The following is a 21,475-nucleotide window of genomic DNA, read 5'->3' on the forward strand; positions in this document are numbered from 1 at the left end:
ATTCTCATTTTTATTCTCTTGGAACTTTCCCCGAGCTGAGACTAAGATACAACTTTGGCAGTGCCAATTCTCTTGCACATTCTTATAGCAATGGTCCTGTATACTGTCCAGTCCTACTGCTGTGTTCATACTTATATTTTTCAATATGATGAGCACCTCCAGTTCATATACCTTGATTCTCATGTCAGTCTTTATCATATCAACTGCAAAAGCTTCATCTGGACAAAAAGTAAGGTCCATTCAGAATTAACTACCAAACAAGATATGGGAGAAGGGTCATGCATGCATAGTAGCATAGAGTGCTCACTGGCTAGCTGTTGACCAATGACAAAATACTTCCACTATATCACTTGCTATGGTTACTCTTCTACCAGAACTATCCCTTGATGAATGGTGTTACAAAAAGTGTTTTTTTTTTTTGTGTGAGATAGCTAGATTGGATGGATTTCTGGTAGACTATATATCTGGGGGGGGAGTCTAGTGTTAGATGGTTTTAGTTTATTGGTGATGTCCACACACCAAGTGATACCCTTTTTAAGGAGATTGTGAAGTGTTCTGATAGTGCTTCTGCAATCTGCCTCATCCTTAAGGAATTAATTAATTATTGTATGATGACACAATGGCCGTGAGTCCCCTTTACGGGGTTTGGGGTAGCTGAGATGGTATAGCACCATCTCAGTTCCCCCAAATTTTATCTGGGCTCAGAACCGGCATAGCTGATGAATCAGGCCTATGGCTGGGTCAGTATTCCTGACGGTAATCCATGTGTGTTCAAGAGGACTGGTTTGCCTGTTTGTGGGATAAAAAAAAACTCAGATAAACTGGCAGAAAAACCTTGCTGCCCAAGACTGGCTAACTTGGCTATGGCTGAGGAGGATCCTTAAGCTCCTCACGTCGTCGCTGGGAATCGAACCTAGGATACGCCTAGGTTGTGAAGCATGAAGCCACTAGGCTAACCGCGCAGATCCTTAAGGAATTAACTCCAATAAATAGAATTGTATAAAACTGCCTCAAATCTGAGAAGCACACTGATTCTAAGAACTTCAACTCAACAGCCAAGAATGCCTATCTCAGTCAACCATTTAGGGAAGCTATTTAGGATTTTAGACTTACCTTTGTTTCTGGATTCAGTCTTACTTACCCTATGTAGTGCCTGCATGCACATATCAATTTGTTCTTTGTTCCCTGAAGATGGCAGTTTGACTTTGCCAGAATATTGGAAGTATTAATTAAAGGTTTTTTCCTACTTAATACACAGTATATGTTGTTATTTCCTTAAATAATACCATTATAGATGACCAATGTATAAGCCTTTCCACCAGAATTGTAATAACCGTTTAGTGTTTTGATACATGCATACATTTAGTCTACTGAAAATCAGAGCTATCCAGCTTAACATTAGGAAGTATACATATCTTGCTTTCAGCAGCACTGTCTCTGAGACAAAGCTATGGCCATGAGTTAACTCATATTCATAGCTGTCTCATGAATATGAGTTAACTCATATTAATCCAGATGTGATGTTTCTTCACATTCAAGAGAATGGAAAGCACCATCACATCTCATAACACAGATGAGCGATAGTCCATGCTTCTTATCCATGTTATTTGAACTTTATCATTATACTTGACATCTATGTTATAACGAACAACTAGATATATCAACATTGCTGGAAGCAAAGTTAATCATAAAGTTAATCAAGAAACGTATGTCAGTGGCACGGAGGACTTCTGTATGAAAGTCTAGCTCTGCCTTGATTTTTTGCAGTGGATGCATTGTGGAAACTGCTATATGTATGCACTGAAAAATGTGAAAGATCTGCGGACTGTTTGGGTAAACGAGAAGAATGAAAACATTAACATATATGAAAAGTGTCTAGATAGATTAGAGCAATTAGGAATGGAAGCAAACGCCGGGACCATAGCAGAAGAGCTTCGGCAGGAGTTCGTGAAAATGAAAAGCAACCATCATCTCCTGCAGGAAGAACTGGAAGTGCTCCGTAAGGAGGTTCAGGATATTAAGACTGAGTTAAATGTGTTGAATAGAGAAATTAGGACTATGGAGATTACTTTAGCTGAAGTAACTAGAACAGGTTTAAGTAAGGGAGAGACTTTGGTGAATGATGAAGTAATGAATAGTATGGAAGTGATTGGGATCAACAGAATGAAAGCATAAGAGGTCTAGAAGAAATGAGATGTTGTGAAAGTGAGGGAGTAGGTAAAATAGTGTTGAGGGAAAGTAATGAAACTGGGAAAGTCATGCTGAATAGTGTAGTGATGCTTGTTTGGGTTTGAATGAAGTTATGAGTGGTATAATATATGGTGATTCAATGATTAAGGGTACAGAGTGCAGTATGCCTGAGGAGTGCTTGTCTGGCAGAACAATAGAGAGAGTGAATTTAGCAATAAAGAGAGGGCATGATGCAGAAAAGATGATAGTTATGTTGGGTAAATGACCTGAGTGGTAGTATTAATTGGGTAGCAAAAGATTTAAGAACATTGTTAGATATCATGAAGAAGAAAAGCGTCAAAGGAAGGACAGTGTGTGTGTGTGCTGCCTTGTTTTGACAACCATAAGTAGATGAGTGATGATAATGAATGATATGATTGCAAGAATGTGAAAAAGAGATCTGGAGTGTGTTTGAAGGCAAAAGAGATTATTATTATTACGGGCAACTGCAAGGAGTCCTTAGACTCATCGAGGCAGGCCCTAACATCATGTCAAGAACAACTATTCAACATTCACACAGTATCTATCATACTTTGCCTTGAACTCATTCACAGTCATGGCACCCACAACAGACTCTGGCAGCTTATTCCAGTCATTTACCACTCTCCAAGTAAAAAACCTAGCTCTAACAACACCCTTGCTAACTACACTCTTACCCAGTTTCCATGGATGGCCCCTAGTCCTCCCACCACCAGTCCTATTCTCAAAAATATCCTCTGAATTAATCTTATAGAAACCCTTGAGTAATTTGAATGTCTCAATCATATCACCCCTTTTCCGCCTAGGAAAAGATGGGTTGAGATGCAACCCATCTCTCTCTCTCTCTCTCTAGGAAGAGATGGGTTGCATCTGAACACAGAAGGTCATAAGTGTTTGAAGAAGTTATTGTTTTCTGAGCAAGTTGAAGTAATTGGGCAGGAAAACTAAAATTGAAAAGGTTGAGTGTAAGAGGGAGAAACTTAAGCAGTGAATGTAGATTTGTTGATCTTTTTTGTGGAATAATTTGAAGAATAGAGTGGATAAAAATCGGCATGGGAATACTGAAATTAGTAGAATGTATATCAGTTCTAAAGCTGGTACAAGAAATAAAGGGAATCTGCAATTTTTGTATACTAATGCAAATAGCATTTGAAATAAGAGGAAGAATTTTTGGCATTAGTCAGTGCAATCTCACCAAAAGTTGTTGGCATTAGTGAAACCTGGCTGTCAGCAGAAGATGTGGTTACTGGAATTGAATGTGATGGGTACAGTATTTTCGGGGTGGGGTAGAGAAGATAGAATGGGGGAAGGAGTACTGTTGATGATAGCTGATGAGTTGCAGTCAAAGAAAATAGTATATCAAGAGGATAGACATGTGAATGATAGTTCATTTGAGATGGTCTGGTGTGAAATAGTGACCAACACAACCAAATATACAGTTGGTTGCTGCTATAGGCCAGGGGGTACAGGGAGCTAATATTGAATTCATGCATCAGCAAATTAGTGCAATGAGTGTAGGGTTAGTGATTATTATGGGGGATTTTAATTATGGTGATATCAACTGGAAGGAGGAAATATCATGTGGCAAAAAGAATTCATACACCTTCTAATTCTTGGAATTCTTGGAATTCATACACCTTCTAAGAGATAATTACTTGAAACAGCACATAACTGAAGGGACTCGTAGTGTGAGAGTGTTGGATCGGATCATAGGTTCAGAGGACATATGCATAAGTAAGGTGTCCTCATTACCTCCAATTGGTGAGAACGATCATGTGGTATTGACTTGGGAGGTTGCAAAATTTGTGGATTTCTCTCTTAAGAAGGGGTATATACGGAACTACAGGCTAGATAATTATAACAAGCTTCAGATTGAGCTTACAGCCATCCCATGGCAGAACATATTGCAGGGGAAAGATGTTGGCAGTGCATGGGATATAATCAGCAGGTGTCTTAGGAAAGCAATATCAGAATGTATTCCCATGGTCAGGAAGACAAACAAGGTAGGCATTAGATGGATGAGTAGTAGTATCAGACTTGATCTGCAAAAAAAGAAAATGTTAAGGAGAATTTATAAGGAGAAAGGCAATCAGTACACCCATGAGCAGTACAAGGCTCAAGCTGGGAAGGTTACCTGCATAGTAAGAAAAGCTAAATCAGATTATGAGAAGACCTTAGCCAAGGAGATCAAGGGTAATCCCAAAAAGTTCTTCCACTATGTGGCAAGAAAAAGGAAGAATGACTTTGGAAGGATAACCTTAGTGGTTACCGATGGTATTGAGGTGACCAATTCAGATGTAATAGTAGAGTTACTGAGCGATCGCTTTTCAAAAGTCTATCACCCAAGTGAAGATATTTCTGTGCCTGTAGCAATAACTAATGTGAGAACAGAAGTTAATAAATCAGAGGTACTTAGCATATCGCAGAATTTAAATGCAAACACTGCTGTAAGTTTTGATGGAATATTAGTTCGGGTGTTGTGTGAATGTACAAAGGAACTGTCAATGCCTCTTACTTAGTTATTTAACAATCAAAGTATGTTGTCTGGCTAGTGGAAGGCAGGCAAAGTGGTTCCTTTTGCATAAAGGTGGCTCTAAGACTGCGGTAGTTAATTACACACCGATCACCATCTCGGGAGTGGTGGAAAAAGTATTGGAAAAGTTGATTAAGGACAGAATTCAAGAATGGGTGGATCAGAATATGATACTCAATAAGGGGCCAACATGGTTGTCGATCCTGTCTTAGCAATTTATTAACTTTTTACAATAGAATGACATCTGAGTTGGAAAAGGGAAATGGCTACACAGTGGTACTTCTGGATTTTGCTAAGGCTTTTGACAGGATACCCCATGGAATACTGTTGTGCAAATTAGAGCAGATGGGGATGGATACTAAACTGGTGATATGGATAAGAGAATGGCTCATGGAGAGATACCAGAAAGTAGTGTATGGAGGCAGGTGACCAATTGTGTGCCTCAGGGCTCTGTGCTTGGGTCGTTATTGTTTAATTTGTACATAAATGATATAGGAAATGGCTTGAAGGGAGATATTCAGTTGTTTAGCACAATAAAAAATCAAGCTGATATTGAGAGTTTGCAGGATGATTTAAATAAGATAAATGGGCAAAAAGTAATGGATGCCAGTTTAATGTGGAAAAGTGTAAAGTTATGCATTTTGGAATTAAAAGATTACCAGCTGTGTACCACATTGATGGAATGGTACTCTAAGAGATGGATGAGGCTAGGGACTTGGGGGTGTTGGTGGATAGGGAGATGAAGTTCAGAGGGCACATTGCTGAGGTGGCCAAGATTGCACATAGGATTACTTGGTTATTGAAGAACACACTAACATCCAGAGATAAAGAGGTTATTATTCCCCTTTATAAGGCATTGATACTGCCACATTTGGATTACTGTGCTCAAGTCTGGTCACCTGGATTCCTTGGAGATGAGGAAGTTGTGGAGAAGGTTCAGCTGAGTGACTAAGTTGGTGAATGATATAACAAATGCTTCCTACATTGATAGATTGAGAGCTTGTGGATTGCAGAGGTTGGTTGATAGGCAGAGAAGAGGGCATATGATAGAAGCATTTAAATTACTAAAAGGTTTTCATAAGATTGATGCAGGGGAAATATTTCAGCTGTGTGATGGAAGAACAAGAGCTCATCCCTGGAAATTAAGGAAAAGTGTGATTAACAAGGGTGTGAAAACTAGATTTTTTGCTTGGAGGGTGGTGAATGAGTGGAATACATTGCCTGACTCAGTTGTCAGTTCTTTGTCTATAAATGAATTCAAGAAGAAGTATGATAGATATTGTTTTGATATTTTGGGTCTGCTGCGATACATCTACTGACTCCATGGAAATACTCATAATAATAATAATGGTCACAGAGACTGCACAACATCATAAGCTGTACAAAAACGAATATATGAAATTTAGCAAAAGCTTTAAACTATGCTAAGTGAAGGATGTTATAGCAGGGATGTCTGTAAACTAAAACTTAAAAGCATTTACTACTATGAATTGAAATTTCTTAATAACAATATTGAAGTAATCAATATACATACATATTCATTGTTTCCTGCTGTTGGATAGGCACTGCACAATCATGTTCCTCATCTGATTCTTGTTCTTATAAAGAATTATGAAGGTATATTAATCATAAAATAAAAATAGAATTTTGAATTAAATATATCTACAAATAAAATGCATAAATATATATTCATCTCTTTATACAAAAAAAAAAAAATTCTGAATGGTTGCATAGTTTAAAAGAAATAAAATAAAATTTGTTTTTTCGAAAAAAAAGAAAAAAAAAAGAGACAAGTGATAAAACAATATTCAAACTGTTCAGAATGTATTATGCTTTGCTAACTCAAAGCTTAATACATTCAGAACAATACAGGATCCAAATACAATATACATATAAGGTAAAATATATCTTTTCAGAGCAGTTAAGAAAAGAGTTTAGAAGATTTGAGTTACATCATAATTCACATATTATTATATGACACCTCCAAGGTCCAAAAACTCATCAAGGGAGGGCATCTACTTCTACAACTTCCATCTCCACCACTTAATCCACCAACTATACCAACCACATATCAACCAAGAATCCACTTATGAATAATAAAATAATAAATTTAGTTTAATCCTTTATCCAAGTGTAAGCAAACAAAGTTTGCCCATGAAGTATCTTCAGGACTGAGGCAACTCGTGGTAAAGATAGAACAAGCTCTCATCACCCCTTGTCTTAGTATCTCCCATAATGCAAAGCATATCTCCTTGCAGACATGTATAATGCTATGCATTAGGGGAAAGGGTCATTACCCAGACCAGTTTTGACGTTTATTTGCAGTCTCGTCAGTGGGAGCCAGACCCAGAGGTGTTAAAAATACCAAGCTATTTTAAACCTGGTTTTACTCCATTTCCCAAGTAAGCAAACAGACAAACAAGTCAAGTTTGCGCCTGCATGTATTGGAAGTCTAGCTGATCCTCAAAGTAGTGCAAGACCAAGGCAACTCTTGGTAAAAGTAGAATAAGCTCTGATCACTAATCTTAATATTTACCCTTAATGCAAAGCACATCTCCTGGAGGAGATGTATGATGTTTTGTATTAAAGGCAAGGGGGCCACTACCCAGACCGGTTTCGACCTTTACTGAGGTCTCATCAGTGGGAACCAGGCTAGAAATACCAAGATTTTAGTAATACAGAGCTTATAAGTATTTTACCAGAACAAGTTACCATAAGGTGTTTTAACCTTATTAAATAAAAATCTCAGGAGGAGATATAAATGTAGAAAGTATTTTACCTTGGGTATAACAAATGTTAAAAATACCAAGCTATTTTAAACCTGGTTTTACTCCATTTCCCAAGTAAACAAACAGACAAACAAGTCAAGTTTGCGCCTGCATGTATTGGAAGTCTAGCTAACCCTCAAAGTAGTGCAAGACCAAGGCAACTCTTGGTAAAAGTAGAATAAGCTCTGCTTATTTAATAAGGTTAAAACACCTTATGGTAACTTGTTCTGGTAAAATATTTATAAGCTCTGTATTACTAAATTCTTGGTATTTCTAGCCTGGCTCCCACTGATGAGACCTCAATAAAGGTCGAAACCGGTCTGGTAGTGTCCCCCTTGCCTTTAATACAAAACATCATACATCTCCTCCAGGAGATGTGCTTTGCATTAAGGGTAAATATTAAGATTAGTGATCAGAGCTTATTCTACTTTTACCAAGAGTTGCCTTGGTCTTGCACTACTTTGAGGGTCAGCTAGACTTCCAATACATGCAGGCACAAACTTGACTTGTTTGTCTGTTTGCTTACTTGGGAAATGGAGTAAATCCAGGTTTAAAATAGCTTGGTATTTTTAACATTTATTATACCCAAGGTAAAATACTTTCTACAGACCCAGAGGTGGTGATACCAAGGTGGAAGCAATGAAGGTCATATTTACCTATACGAGTTGCCAAAAAGTGTCCCACTTTATGAAAAATATAAAGACCACTATAGTATTGAAAAGAAGGCTCTTTTCCTATCGAAGTTTCTACCTGGACCTTGATGAGAATCAGACAGGCTTGAAACAGCTGTCAGGATGTTTCAAGCTGTCTGAGTAGGTGCACCATACCAAGCCAACTTGATCGCAATAGAGGCATTCTCATAAACTCTGAGATAAATTTTGAAGCTTTTAATTTTAAATATCTAGCTTTGAAACAATGATGGATTCTTAGTCCTTTTTTTTCTTCATTTAATATTTTTTTATATTATAAAATAACACTGTACAGTGAAATTGAAGTTTTGGTGCAAGTAATAGAAACACTTTGATCCTAACCATTTCAGCAAGAAGTTTCAACATTATGTTATATTGGAAAGATGAGCAGAATACTAATCTTTCCAGTACTCAAATGTTCTGTTTCCTTCATTGGTAATATCCATCATCAATTCATTGCCGTATGGTTACTCTATTTCTCGGTGACATGCCAAACCTTTTCTCGCCAGGTGTCTTTTGTATTGGAGGATTTTTCTTTAGCTATAAATACACAATTTTTTTTTCATTATCATCATTTATTATTATACACGGTATTGACATATACATAACAATAATCTGCAGTCTATGATTATGAGGATTAGTTGAATGTGGCGGGCTAATCCCCCTTACTTCGAAGCTAAGGTTAGATTTTATGAAGAGAGAGTGGGATTAGCCTTTACTATTTATGTTGTTTGGTACTGTTTATGGATGGAATGTAGGTGTTGGATGCTGGTGATTTGTCATGTATATATAAGTGTTAACGCTATATTAACTGTGTTGGTATAGTTTCCAGAGTTCGTGTTTTAATGTTCTGTAGTTGTCTATGTGTTTTAAATTTCTTGGTAGGTTGTCGAGTATCAGATGTGATCTCACAAAAGAACCGTATGAGTTGTTGAAGGGTCTAGGGATGTAAAGAGTAGTTGTGGGTCATGTTATGCAATATGTGTCTGTGTTGTTGAAGTAATTTCTTAGTATCATTATGTAGTGATTCAGATTTTTAATGCTCAGGATTCCGTGTGTTGCTATAAGCAGTCTGAATAGTAGCTGTTGCGTATAAGGTCTCCAAATCACTGTTGACACGATTTTCCTATGTAATATTTCTAATTTTGTTAGGTGGTTATTTGATGTATTTGCATAGACCGTTATACAGTACCTGAGTAGAGATTCACAGACACTGTGATATAAGAGTTTTTTTATGTTAGATGGAATCATGTCTTTTACTTGGACAAGTTTTGCTGCAATGATGCGGAGTTTAGTACGTAGGTAATCTATATCAAAAAGTGGTATAAGGAGGATCTGAGTCTGCAAGGTTTAAGGTAACAAGTGGTGTACCACAAGGATCAATGCTTGGTCCACTGTTATTTAATCTGTACATTAATGATACAGTATTGGGAAGGATTTGACAAGCGACATACAGTTATTTGCTGATGATGCAAAGATAGGTAGGGTAATCAGGAATGCTGCTGATATGCAGTCTTTGCAGAATGATTTGAATAGGATGGAATTGTGGGTATGGGAAAATGGGTGTCAGTTCAATGTCACTAAATGTAAAGTCATTCACTTCGATATGATTAGATATCCAATGTTGTATTATATTGGTGGGATTAGGCTAGAAGAAACTGATGGGACTAGGGATCTTGGAATGTTAATAGATAAGAAGTTGAAGTTTAGGGGGCCATGTGGCAAAGATTGCAACTACAACTCAAAAGATAATTGCTGAAACGAACATTCACATGTAAAGATAAGGATGTTATTTTGCCTCTTTACAAGGCCTTGATAAGACTTCACTTGGACTATATCAGAATCCTAATGGAAACCAGGAGACCACATATATTGGAGAGAGTACAAGATATCAGGATTGTGGCATGTTGATTATGAAGAAAGATTGAGAATTTGTAGACTGCAGATGCTAGCAAACAGAGAAAGATGGGTGATATAATTAAGACTTAAAAACTTCTGAAAGGGTCATACAGGATTTCAATTCATGGAATTTTTCAATTTATGGAGGGTGGGGAAAGGATGAGAGGGCATCCTTGGAAGCTGAGAATGAAGGCCGAATTCCAACCACTTGGAAGCTCAGAATTCCAACTGCACTCACAACAATCCTTTGGATGTTGTGAGTGCAAGCAGTGTGAATGAATTCAAGAATAAGTATGATGGCTGGTGTGTGTAATGTGTAGCCTCCCTCAATGCGTCCCTGACTCCCTGGAGGTCTCTCATAATAATAATAATAATAATAATAATAATAATAATAATAATATGCTTTGTCCATTTAAGGTGGCAATCTATGTAAAGGCCAAGGTATTTTTCCTGTGTTATGGGTTTGATTTCAGGACACTGGGGCCACATGATTCTCGGATTATGTATTATTAACATCTGTGTCTTGGTGCTGTTGATTACAATTGAGTTTTGGTAGAAGTATGTTGTGATTTTGTTTAGGTGTTGTTGTGCTTTGGCAAGACTTCCTCCTTTTCCAAAAATTTTACCTTCTATTCATGTTTTGAGAAGCCCTCCTTTCATGCTTTCCATGTGTCCAATGTATTTCAGCTTGTTCTGTCACTATCCTTAAGAAGCCATAAAGTTCTAACAATCTGTTTTTAGCATGCATCCATTTGTCTTTCAGTATATAATATTCTCAACAGTCTTCTGTAATACCACATCATACAAGTGGTCGGGTTTTTTTCCCCCAGAAGAGGCAAACTGGCTCTGTGAACAAACATGGATTACAGTCAGGAACACTTAAGAAATGGTCCCCCTCAGCCATAGGTCTGATTCGTCAGGTATGCTGGTCCCAAGCCCAGATATAATAGGGGGGATTGAGATGGGGTCATACCTCCCTGTAAAAGGGACTCATGGCTGTTGTATCATCATATGAAATTAAAAAAAAAAACGTGGCTATTCTTTTCCCACCAGATTTTTTTTAGGTTTCAAGTCTCACATCCATAAGTTGCTGTTGGAGAAAAGCTGCATGCCTCCAGAATCCTCAGCTTTGTTCCTATGGAGATAAACCCATCCTTTAGATTTTGGACAAGTCTGACTAGTTTTAGCCATTCTTAATCTTCTACTGTCTTCTGAGCAGCAATTCTTCACATTAATGGGTCCCAGGTACTCGGATTTGCCAATTTCCTCAATCTTTTCTCTGTTAAGATGCACTTGTTTCTCAGGAGCTTCCCTGTTTATTTTTCCTTTGAGAACCATAATCTTTGTCTTGCTAGGAGTGAGTTGAAGTCCTTCGTTCTTACTGATCTAATTAACTTTGTCAAGGATTTGTCCTAGTTCTTCCTTGTCATTACAAAGGAGAGGAGTACTGTATCATCAGTGCACCTCAGATCAGTGATCAATCTGCCACCTATCCTATTTCCTATCTTAATTTCACCCAAAGCTACACACATGATGTCCTCGGCATAGATAACTAAACAGGTGAGGAGAAAGTAGGCATCCTTGCTTAACTCCCTTGCTAACCTGAAGCCAACCACTTAATATGACACCTGTTCTTATCATGTTTCTTGTTCATTGTACAAGTTAGCTATCAACCTGATAATGGGTTGAGGAAAACCCATTAATTTCATTACCTTCCACAATTTCACATGCCGAATATAGTAAAAAGCTTTGGAGTAGTCTACAAAACACATTAGCAAGGAAACTAATTCCTTATATTTTTATCTCTGGCACCTTAGCCTTCCCTAAAACTGCTTGTTCCTTAGGCATCACTGCCTCAACTTTGGTCGCAATCCTATTTAGAAAGATATTTAATAAAATCATGCTTGCATGAGAAATTAAACTAATAGATCTATACTTTTTTCAATCCTTTATATCTCCCATCTTGCACAGAGATATGAAAACCAACGTTTTCCAGTCTCTCTAGGACATGATCTTGTCTCCCATATCCTTGTAATCAATCCATGAACCACTCTTATCCCTTTCATCCCCTTGGCCTTAATTAACTCTGCTGGGATTCCATCTGCACCTGGAGCCTTATTGTTGTCAAGCTGCTTAACTGCTCTTTCAATCTCTTGCCTAAGTGGAGGAGGTTCCAAACCAAAATATTCCTGGTGAGTGGGCTCTTCCAAATTTTCCTTATCTTCTCTGCTGTATGGTTCCTCACAGTACTCTTTCCATTTGTTTTTGATTTCCAGTTCTTCTGTTAGCACTGCTCCATTCCTGTCTTAGATAACATTCAATTTTGGCTTAAACTTGCGCTTTAGGTCACAAATGAAACATCCTTTTATAATTGTGCCTTCTCATCTGGAAATCTCTTCGCATTTTTTAGTATAAAAAGTTTCCTTGTCCTGCCTGATGACTTTACTGACTTCTATCCCTGTCTGTTTCTCCAAATGCCTCCTTTTAATCAGATTCCATGTTGAATCTGATATCCATGGGTCTCTTGGTCTTCTAATTGGGCCAAGATACTTCTTGGATGCATCCTATATTATAACCTTGACTCCTTCCCAACACATTTCTCATGAGCTCTGTAGTCTCCAAAAGTGCATCTAACCATGTTGATGTTTCTTCTTTAAATGCACTAGGGATTAATTTGACATACAGTCTAGAGGAACAGGCCTGAGTTGGAAGCAGTGGCAGACTGGGTCTAAAAATATTGGTCTCTGCTGTATGGTTCCTCACAGTACTCTTTCCATTTGTTTTTGATTTCCAATTCTTCTGTTAGCACTGCTCCATTCCTGTCTTAGATAACATTCAATTTTGGCTTAAACTTGCGCTTTAGGTCACAAATGAAACATCCTTTTATAATTGTGCCTTCTCATCTGGAAATCTCTTCGCATTTTTTAGTATAAAAAGTTTCCTTGTCCTGCCTGATGACTTTACTGACTTCTATCCCTGTCTGTTTCTCCAAATGCCTCCTTTTAATCAGATTCCATGTTGAATCTGATATCCATGGGTCTCTTGGTCTTCTAATTGGGCCAAGATACTTCTTGGATGCATCCTATATTATAACCTTGACTCCTTCCCAACACATTTCTCATGAGCTCTGTAGTCTCCAAAAGTGCATCTAACCATGTTGATGTTTCTTCTTTAAATGCACTAGGGATTAATTTGACATACAGTCTAGAGGAACAGGCCTGAGTTGGAAGCAGTGGCAGACTGGGTCTAAAAATATTGGTTGCCAGGAGACAAAGGGGAGCCCACCCACAACTATAAGGCTATCATTTAATTTTTATAATAAACAAAATTTTCGAAAAATACATAAGTGGAAAAAAGGTACAATTAAAATGTTTGTGAAATAAATGTATATTTTTTAGTAATTACAGTGTACATATATTGTACATATTACTGGCAGTATACACTAAATAGAAAATGTAAATACAGATTGTTATAATTGAATTTTTAATTTTTTTTTTAAATTTTAAATAAATGGTGGATATTTTAAAATAGATTGCTTGTACTGAACATTTTACACATTAACAGGTAGTTTAATCATTTGAATTCACCAGATGAATGTGTAAATCTGTCAACAATTGCTTCTGCATCCAATTCATCTAGCAATTCCTTTTCAATGGATAGCAACATGTATGATCCCAAGTTCTCCTCAGACAGTGAATTTCTTAGGCTTGTCTTTATGATCTTTACCTTTGAAAATGTCCTCTCGCATTGGACTTGAGTAACTGATAGTGTGCAGATGATTTTACAAAGTTCACAAAGGTTATCATATGCCTTGTCATGAAGCCTGTTGGATGCCAGAATTTTTAGTACACATGATGGGCAAGTGCTACAAATTTTACATTTGTTGCAACTGGAATCCATATTCTCACCATCATTAAGCAATAGCTTTAATACATCAAAGTTCGAAGCAAAAGAAACAATTCCAATATTACTTGATCATTGCTGATTTGTGGAGTCAGCTTAATAACATCTTCCAATGCCTCATCTTCAAGGCTCTTCTCTGCAATAGTTTTAAACTTTCTTGGTCCAAGCAGGATAAATCTTTATACAACTTTTTGTGTTGTACAAAACGTGAATCTAGTGACTGACAATGCAGTCCATTATTAGCTATGTTCTCCCCAGGACTTTTTGAATAGGCAAACTGCCCGGCTAATTAATGTTGTGAATTGACATGGCTAAATAATGAGCAAGAATGGAAACATAATTTAATACATTTTTTAATTAATAGTGATGAGAAATCGAACCAGAGAGTCTTGATACTAGTGAGATCAGCTCAATTTCTTGCATTGCAAGCCAATCTCGAGAGCTTCGGATATTCACTTTGATGCACACCAATCCGTATGTGGAAGAAGACAAAAATCGGGATCTCGAATACAACAGTATATCAGTTGCAAAGAAGACTTTTACGAAAGAGACATAATTTTGATGTTTGAAAGAAATAAATTGTGAAAATTGAGCGAATTCAAATCGAAGGCAAAAATCGATGTTAAAACTCTACATTTCATTTTCTTAATAATGGTTTTTTGTCTGAAGATCGTGAGTCAAATATTTAATATTTTTTTTTTGTAAAAGAAAATAGGCATGTGCATATGTTGTGATTTTGGGGAATTCTCGAAACTCTCGAAGACTATGACGTAAGTCTCGAGTGTTACCAATTCCCATTCCTAGTAATTAATACTTATAAATAGTAAAATTGCGACATAACGTGCATTATGTGTCTCGGGTATTACCGTCAGTGCACAATTCAGTGATTTTTTCTGATTAATTTAATAACAATGATATTTTGTAATTATTAAATTATTCCATAATGAGTAAAAAGTTAAGTCATAAAACCACACTCCTAAGTTATTTTAAGAAAGATAAAACTGGTAAGCATAGTGGCGAAGACACCAAACCAACAACAGCATCGTCGATATCTGCAGAGTCTCTTTCAAATATAAAACGTGCATCTAAACACTGCTTACTGGGTATTAACAGTGAGTGGTTTAAAAAATTCCATTGGTTAGTGGTGAAAGATAATGAAATATTGTGTTCCACATGTATGAAATACAGAAAGAGACGACCCACAAACAAAGAAGTGACTTGGGTAACTATGCCATGCACAAGACTTCGAAAAGAAAGCAAGTTACACACTGATTCTTGTTCAGATATAATTGAAAAACATATACTAGAAGAAACTGGAATAGGGCAAATTGAAAAATCAATTTCAATTTTGAATAACTTGCAGAGAGATGCTTTTCTGGGAGCTTTAAGATCTATGTATTGGTTAGCAAAAAATGAGTTACCACATACTACATTATTTGAAAAATTGCTTGAGCATTGCAAGGCTACAGGCTGTTCTTACTTAGAACATCTTAACGTTGGTAAAAATGTGCATTATACCTCAAAGAATAATGCAAGAGTTGATTGATATTTTAGCATCAAAAATTAGATCTGAAATACTGAAAAATATACATTCTGCAGATTATTTGTGATGAAACTACAGACATCTCAGTTTTTAAACAGCTGATTGCATAAATATGTTTGTCAACTTAGAAAAGAGGTCAGGGTTAGTTTTGTATCAACTTGCAATATTATTGATGGCAAAGCTGAGGCTATAACTAACAAAGTAATTGAAACCCTTGACAGTCTAGGCTTAAAAACTTGTAATCTGGTGGGCCTAGGATCTGATGGAGCAGCTGTCATGATTGGAAAGCACAAGGGAGTTGCAAAACTGCTCAAAGATAAAACAGATGGACTCATGGTCAACTGTCATTGTGTAGACCACCGACTGGCTCTTGCTAGTGCCCAAGCAGCTGTTGAAGTGCCTTATTTAGTCATGTTTAATGATATCTTAAGGCAATTGTTTTTCTTCTTCTGAAATTCCTCAGTCAGGATGGCTGGTTTAATCTAAATCCAAAATATACTGAACAGTCCTTAGATTAAACTTAAAATGGCTGGTGACACTAGATGGCTGTCTCATGATTTTGCAATACAGTCTCTAAGAGAGTGCATGGTGAGTGTTATAGCTGCATCGGAAAGAGAGGCAACCAAACGAAATGATATCATAGCTGTAAATATATCAGAACATACAATTTCGTAGCTTCACTAATGATGCTTTCAGATGTGTTACCACATTTATCTAACTTGTCTAGATCATGGCAAAGGCAAGATGTTGACTTAACTAAAATAGAGCCAGTCTCAGAAGCCAGAAAACTATCCATCATGGGATTGAAAGACACTCCTGGCAGTCATTTTCAAAATCTTCATCAGCATCTTTCAGATTCAAATGTTATTACGTTTAAGACTACAATATATGATAAATACATAGGCACAGTTATTAAGCACCTAGAAGCAAGATTTCCGGATATGCCAATCATTTCCTCCATTTCAAGACTTTTCAATGCAGAAAGACATGATCAACATGAGGCTTCGGAGATTCTTTTTGATTATTATTCTAGAAATGGAAGTTCTGCAGTTTTAAACTATGAAAGTACTAAACTAGAATGGCAGGAGCATCAAAAATGATTAATGGACAGTCATACAAAAATCCAGATCCAAGACAAATACTGTTGAAATTAGCAACAACATCTGAGCTCAAAGAGTCTTTTTTTAAATTTAGCAAAACTAGATGTTGTTGGACTGGCCATACCTGTGAGCACAGCTGAATGTGAAAGGGGTTTCTCTGCATTAAAAAAAGATAAAAACCTGTATGAGGAATGGCATCAGTCAGAACACTCTAAATAATCTGATGCTGATTTCACTGGAGTGTTCTGACTGATGCGATTCCTCATACAGGTTTTTATCTTAATTTAATGAGCACAGGCTTCTGGGCTTCTAAGAAGAAAAGAAGAATTAATGTATAGAATTTTAAGCTGTGAGCATTACAAGGTTTTTCATTACTTAATGAGAAAATAAGAAAAATCCTAGTCTTGTTTGTATAATTACTATATAAAATATTATCCTTGTTTGAAATAATTTCTAATAAAATTACTATTTTAATTTGTTATGAAAAAGGGTCTTTCTTAACTCATTCGAAATTTTTGTATGCCCGGCTAATGCTTCATTCCACCAAGCTGGTAAAAATTTCTGGGGAGAACACTGATTAGGTTAAACACATTTACTCGAAAATCAGCTAGAAAATTTGAGGAATTTCCTTCATCATCAATAAGCTCATCTGCCATTCTTTTCTTCTTCCTTTTCCTCTTAACTGGCAAAGCTGTTTCCAAAGAGTCAATTTCCAATGTTTGATTTTTATCGATATTCAACTTTGTGAAATCTTTTCATTACATTTATTTACAAATTTCAATGCCTTGTTGTGAACGTTATCAAATATTCTTGTCTGTTCCTTCAACTTTGTTGTAGCTGAATCTATTAAACTCCATGCAGTAAACATATCTAAACCACTTGTCTGTATATAACTTGATAACGGGCTGAAGTTTCAAATATATACAAGTAAGTAAATGCTGTCAATATTGTTTCAAACTTTAGAAGAAAACATTTGCTTATTGTTTTGCTTTTGCATCAATCCTATCTGAATCTTGTATCATTGATAAGCATGTCAATAGATTTACAAAAGTACTGACAGCGGCATCATCAAAACGTCCATATATAGTTGATGCTGTATTAAATTTTCTTGACCATCTTGTCTCACCAATTAGCTTTAATCGTTTAATTTTTCTTGTCCTAGATGTTTTCCAACAACTTCTATCCATACAATTAAGTAAATGCTGTCAATATTCATGTTAGAGGTTTAATTGAATATTAAAAGCACTGAGAAAGGATTAAAACTAATTTTAATACTTCCAATATTTCGTCTCCGTCACAGAGACATCTTCAGGGATTACAAAAACGTTTTGTAACAACACACACACAAATGCAATACAAAGTGAAACTAAAGTCCTATCTAGGTGGTGCGCCCTCTATGGGCATTTGCAGGTGGCATGGGATGTAAAGAGGGATCTCTGATAATTAAAGTTTCCCAAATTTTGGGAAGTTTAATGCAACCGTATTTGTTTAAATTAGGTTGATTCCTGAGTGCAGATGCAGATTCAAAGAATAGTCTCTCTTTTTTGAATTTACTATGGTGGAGCATGGTAGTTTTTTTCCAGGAGATTCTGTGGGATGTATCCAAAACATGGTCTGCAAGGACTGACCATAATCGTGTTTGAAGATGTAAGAATTGTGTTCTTCTAACCGGATGGATGCTGACCTGCCTGTTTGTCCAAAGTAGGTAAGTTTACAGTAACAAGGTACTCTATATACACCAGGCACTGAAAGAGGAGGGAGCTGGTCTTTAGTGGAGGGGATAAGGGTAGAATGTTTACGGTGGGACTTAAAAGCTGTATGGAGGTTGTACTTTTTTAATGATCTGGCTATTTTTTCTGAAGTACGATGGATGTAAGGAATAGTGATGGCATTTCTGAAGTCCTTCTGAAGAGATGGTCAGGGAATTGGGAAGGACTTGATTATTTTTTTAATTTTGTAGTCATTATAGCTATTGGAAAGGAAGGTGTTGTGTATGTGATTGAGTTCGGTTGACAGGGCAGTTTTACTGGAACAAGGACTGTGGGCACTATTGGTCAGAGTTTTAATAATGCCATTTTGCTTGGAGGGATGGTGGTGGAAGAGTTTGTGAATGTATCTACCTGTATGAATAGGTTTTCTATATACAGAGAAAGAAAGTTACCATTAGGAAGGTGTGTTATTAAGGTGTCTTGGAAGGGTAAAAGAAAGACTATTCTTTGAATCTGCATCTGCACTCAGGAATCAACCTAATTTAAACAAATACGGTTGCATTAAACTTCCCAAAATTTGAGAAACTTTAATTATCAGAGATCCCTCTTTACATCCCAGGCCACCTGCAAATGCCCATAGAGGACACACCACCTAGATAGGACTTTAGTTTCACTTTGTATTGTATTTGTGTGTGTGTTGTTACAAAAAGTTTTGTAATCCCCAAAGATGTCTCTGTGATGGAGACAAAATATTGGAAGTATTAAAATTAGTTTTAATCCTTTCTCAGTGCTGTTAATATTCCATTAAACCTCTAACATGAATTCTTCACAGCACTTAAGCCTCAACACATGTATGCTGTCAATATTGTTTCAAACTTTAGAAGACTTTGAAGAAAAACATTTGCTTCTTGTTTTGTTTTTGCATCAAACTTGTCTGAATCTTGTATCATTGATAAGCATGTGAATAAATTTACAAAAGTACTGACAGCAGCAGCATCAAAACGTCCATATATAGTTGTTGCTCATTAAATTTACATAGTCATGTAAATGAGAGTTCATTTGAGGCAGTCTGGTGCGAAATAGTGACCAACGCAACCAAATATACAGTTGGATGCTGCTATAGGCCAGGGAGTACGGGGGGAGATATTGAATTCATGCATCAGCAACTTAGTGCAATGAGTGAAGGCTTAGTGATTATTATGGGGGATTTTAATTATGGTGATATCAATTGGAAGGAGGAAATATCACGTAGCAAAAAGGAAATGGAGTTCATACATCTTCTACGAGATAATTACTTGAAACAGCACGTAACTGAAGGGACACGTGGAGTGAGAGTGTTGGACCTGGTTATTGGTTCAGAGGTTATATGCATAAGTAAGGTGTCCTCATTACCTCCAGTTGGTGAAAGCGATCATGTGGTATTGACTTGGGAGGTTGCAAAATCTGTGGATTTTTCTATTAAGAAGGGGTATGTACGGAACTACAGGTTAGGCAATTATAACAAGCTTCGGAGTGAGCTTGCAGCCATCCCATGGCAGAACATATTGCAAGGGAAAAATGTTAGCAGTGCTTGGGATAAAATCAGCGGGTATCTGAGGAAAGCAATATCAGATTGTGTCCCCATGGTCAGGAGGTCAAACAAGGCAGGCATTAGATGGATGAGCAGTAGTATCAAGCTTGAACTGCAAAAAAAGAAAATGTTATGGAGAATTTACAAGGAGAAGGGCGATCAGGACACCCATGAGCAGTACAAGGCTCAAGCTAGGAAGGTTACCAGCATAGTAAGAAAAGCTAAATCAGATTATGAGAAGACCTTAGCCAAAGAGATCAAGGGTAATCCCAAAGAGTTCTTCCGCTATGTGGCAAGTAAGAGGAAGAATGACTTCGGAAGGATAACCTTAGTGGGTGCTGATGGTATTGAGGTGACAAAATCAGATGTAATAGTCGAGTTACTGAGTGATCACTTCTCAAAAGTCTATCACCCAAGTGAGGATATCTCTATACCTATAGCAATAGCTAATGTGAAAATTGAAGCTAAAGAATCAGAGGTATTAAATATATTGCAAAACTTAAATGCAAACACTGCGGTAGGCTTAGATGGAATATCAGCTCGGGTGTTGCGTGAATGTGCAAATGAATTGTCAACCCCTCTTACCTGGATATTTAATTTAAGTTTGAACTCCGGTATGGTCCCTAGGGAGTGGAAGTTAGGCAAAGTGGTTCCTTTGCATAAGGGTGGCTCTAAAACTGCGGTATTGAATTACAGACCAATCACCATCTCAGGAGTAGTGGTAAAAGTATTGGAAAAGTTGGTTAAAGACAAAATTCAAGAATGGGTGGATCAGGATATGATACTCTATAGAGGCCAACATGGTTTTGTTAAAGGTAGATCCTGCCTTAGCAATCTATTAACTATTCATAATAGAATAACATCAGAGTTGGACAAAGGAACTGGCTACACAGTGGTACTTCTGGATTTTGCTAAGGCTTTTGACAGGATACCCCATAGAACACTGTTATGCAAATTGGAGCAGATGGGAATGGATATTAAATTGGTGATATGGATAGGAGAATGGCTCAGGGAGAGATACCATAAGGTGGTGTATGGAGGAGCCGAGTCCAGAATGAGGCAGGTGACCAGTGGTGTGCCTCAGGGCTCTGTGCTTGGGCCAATGTTGTTCAATTTGTATATAAATGATATAGGAAACGGCTTAAAGGGAGATATTCAGTTGTTTGCTGATGATGCAAAGTTGTGTAGTGCAATAAAAAATCAAGCTGATGTTGAAAGTTTGCAGGAGGATTTAAAGAAGCTGGTAAAATGGGCAAAAGAAAATGGATGTCAGTTCAATGTGGAAAAGTGTAAAGTCATGCATTTTGGGATTAAAAGATTACCAGCTGTGTACTACATCGATGGAAAGGTACTCCAAGAGATTGATGAGGCTAGGGACTTAGGGGTATTGGTAGATAGGGAGATGAAGTTCAGAGGACACATTGCTAAGGTGTCCAAGATTGCACATAGGATTACTTGGTTGTTGAGGAACACACTGACATCCAGAGATAAAGAGGTTATTATTCCCCTTTATAAAGCATTGATACTTCCACATTTGGATTACTGTGCTCAGG

At 37.0% G+C, this 21,475-nt stretch overlaps 1 protein-coding gene across 1 annotated transcript in view; it reads right to left on the bottom strand.

The window, feature by feature from the left end:
- The window catches only part of LOC150110639 (transient receptor potential cation channel subfamily M member-like 2), a 658,320-nt gene that overhangs the window by 371,996 nt on the left and 264,849 nt on the right, over positions 1-21,475 (bottom strand). Inside the window, exon 14 of the mRNA XM_090403554.1 lies at positions 6,276-6,339. Coding sequence (XP_090259680.1) covers positions 6,276-6,339 — 64 coding nt within the window. The remainder of the gene's footprint in view (positions 1-6,275; positions 6,340-21,475) is intronic.

Source organism: Typopeltis vanoorti, chromosome 1, assembly GCF_054136105.1.
Source record: "Typopeltis vanoorti isolate ZY-2024b chromosome 1, IOZ_Tvanoo_1.0, whole genome shotgun sequence".
In the NCBI taxonomy this organism is placed as follows: Eukaryota; Metazoa; Arthropoda; class Arachnida; order Uropygi; family Thelyphonidae; genus Typopeltis; species Typopeltis vanoorti.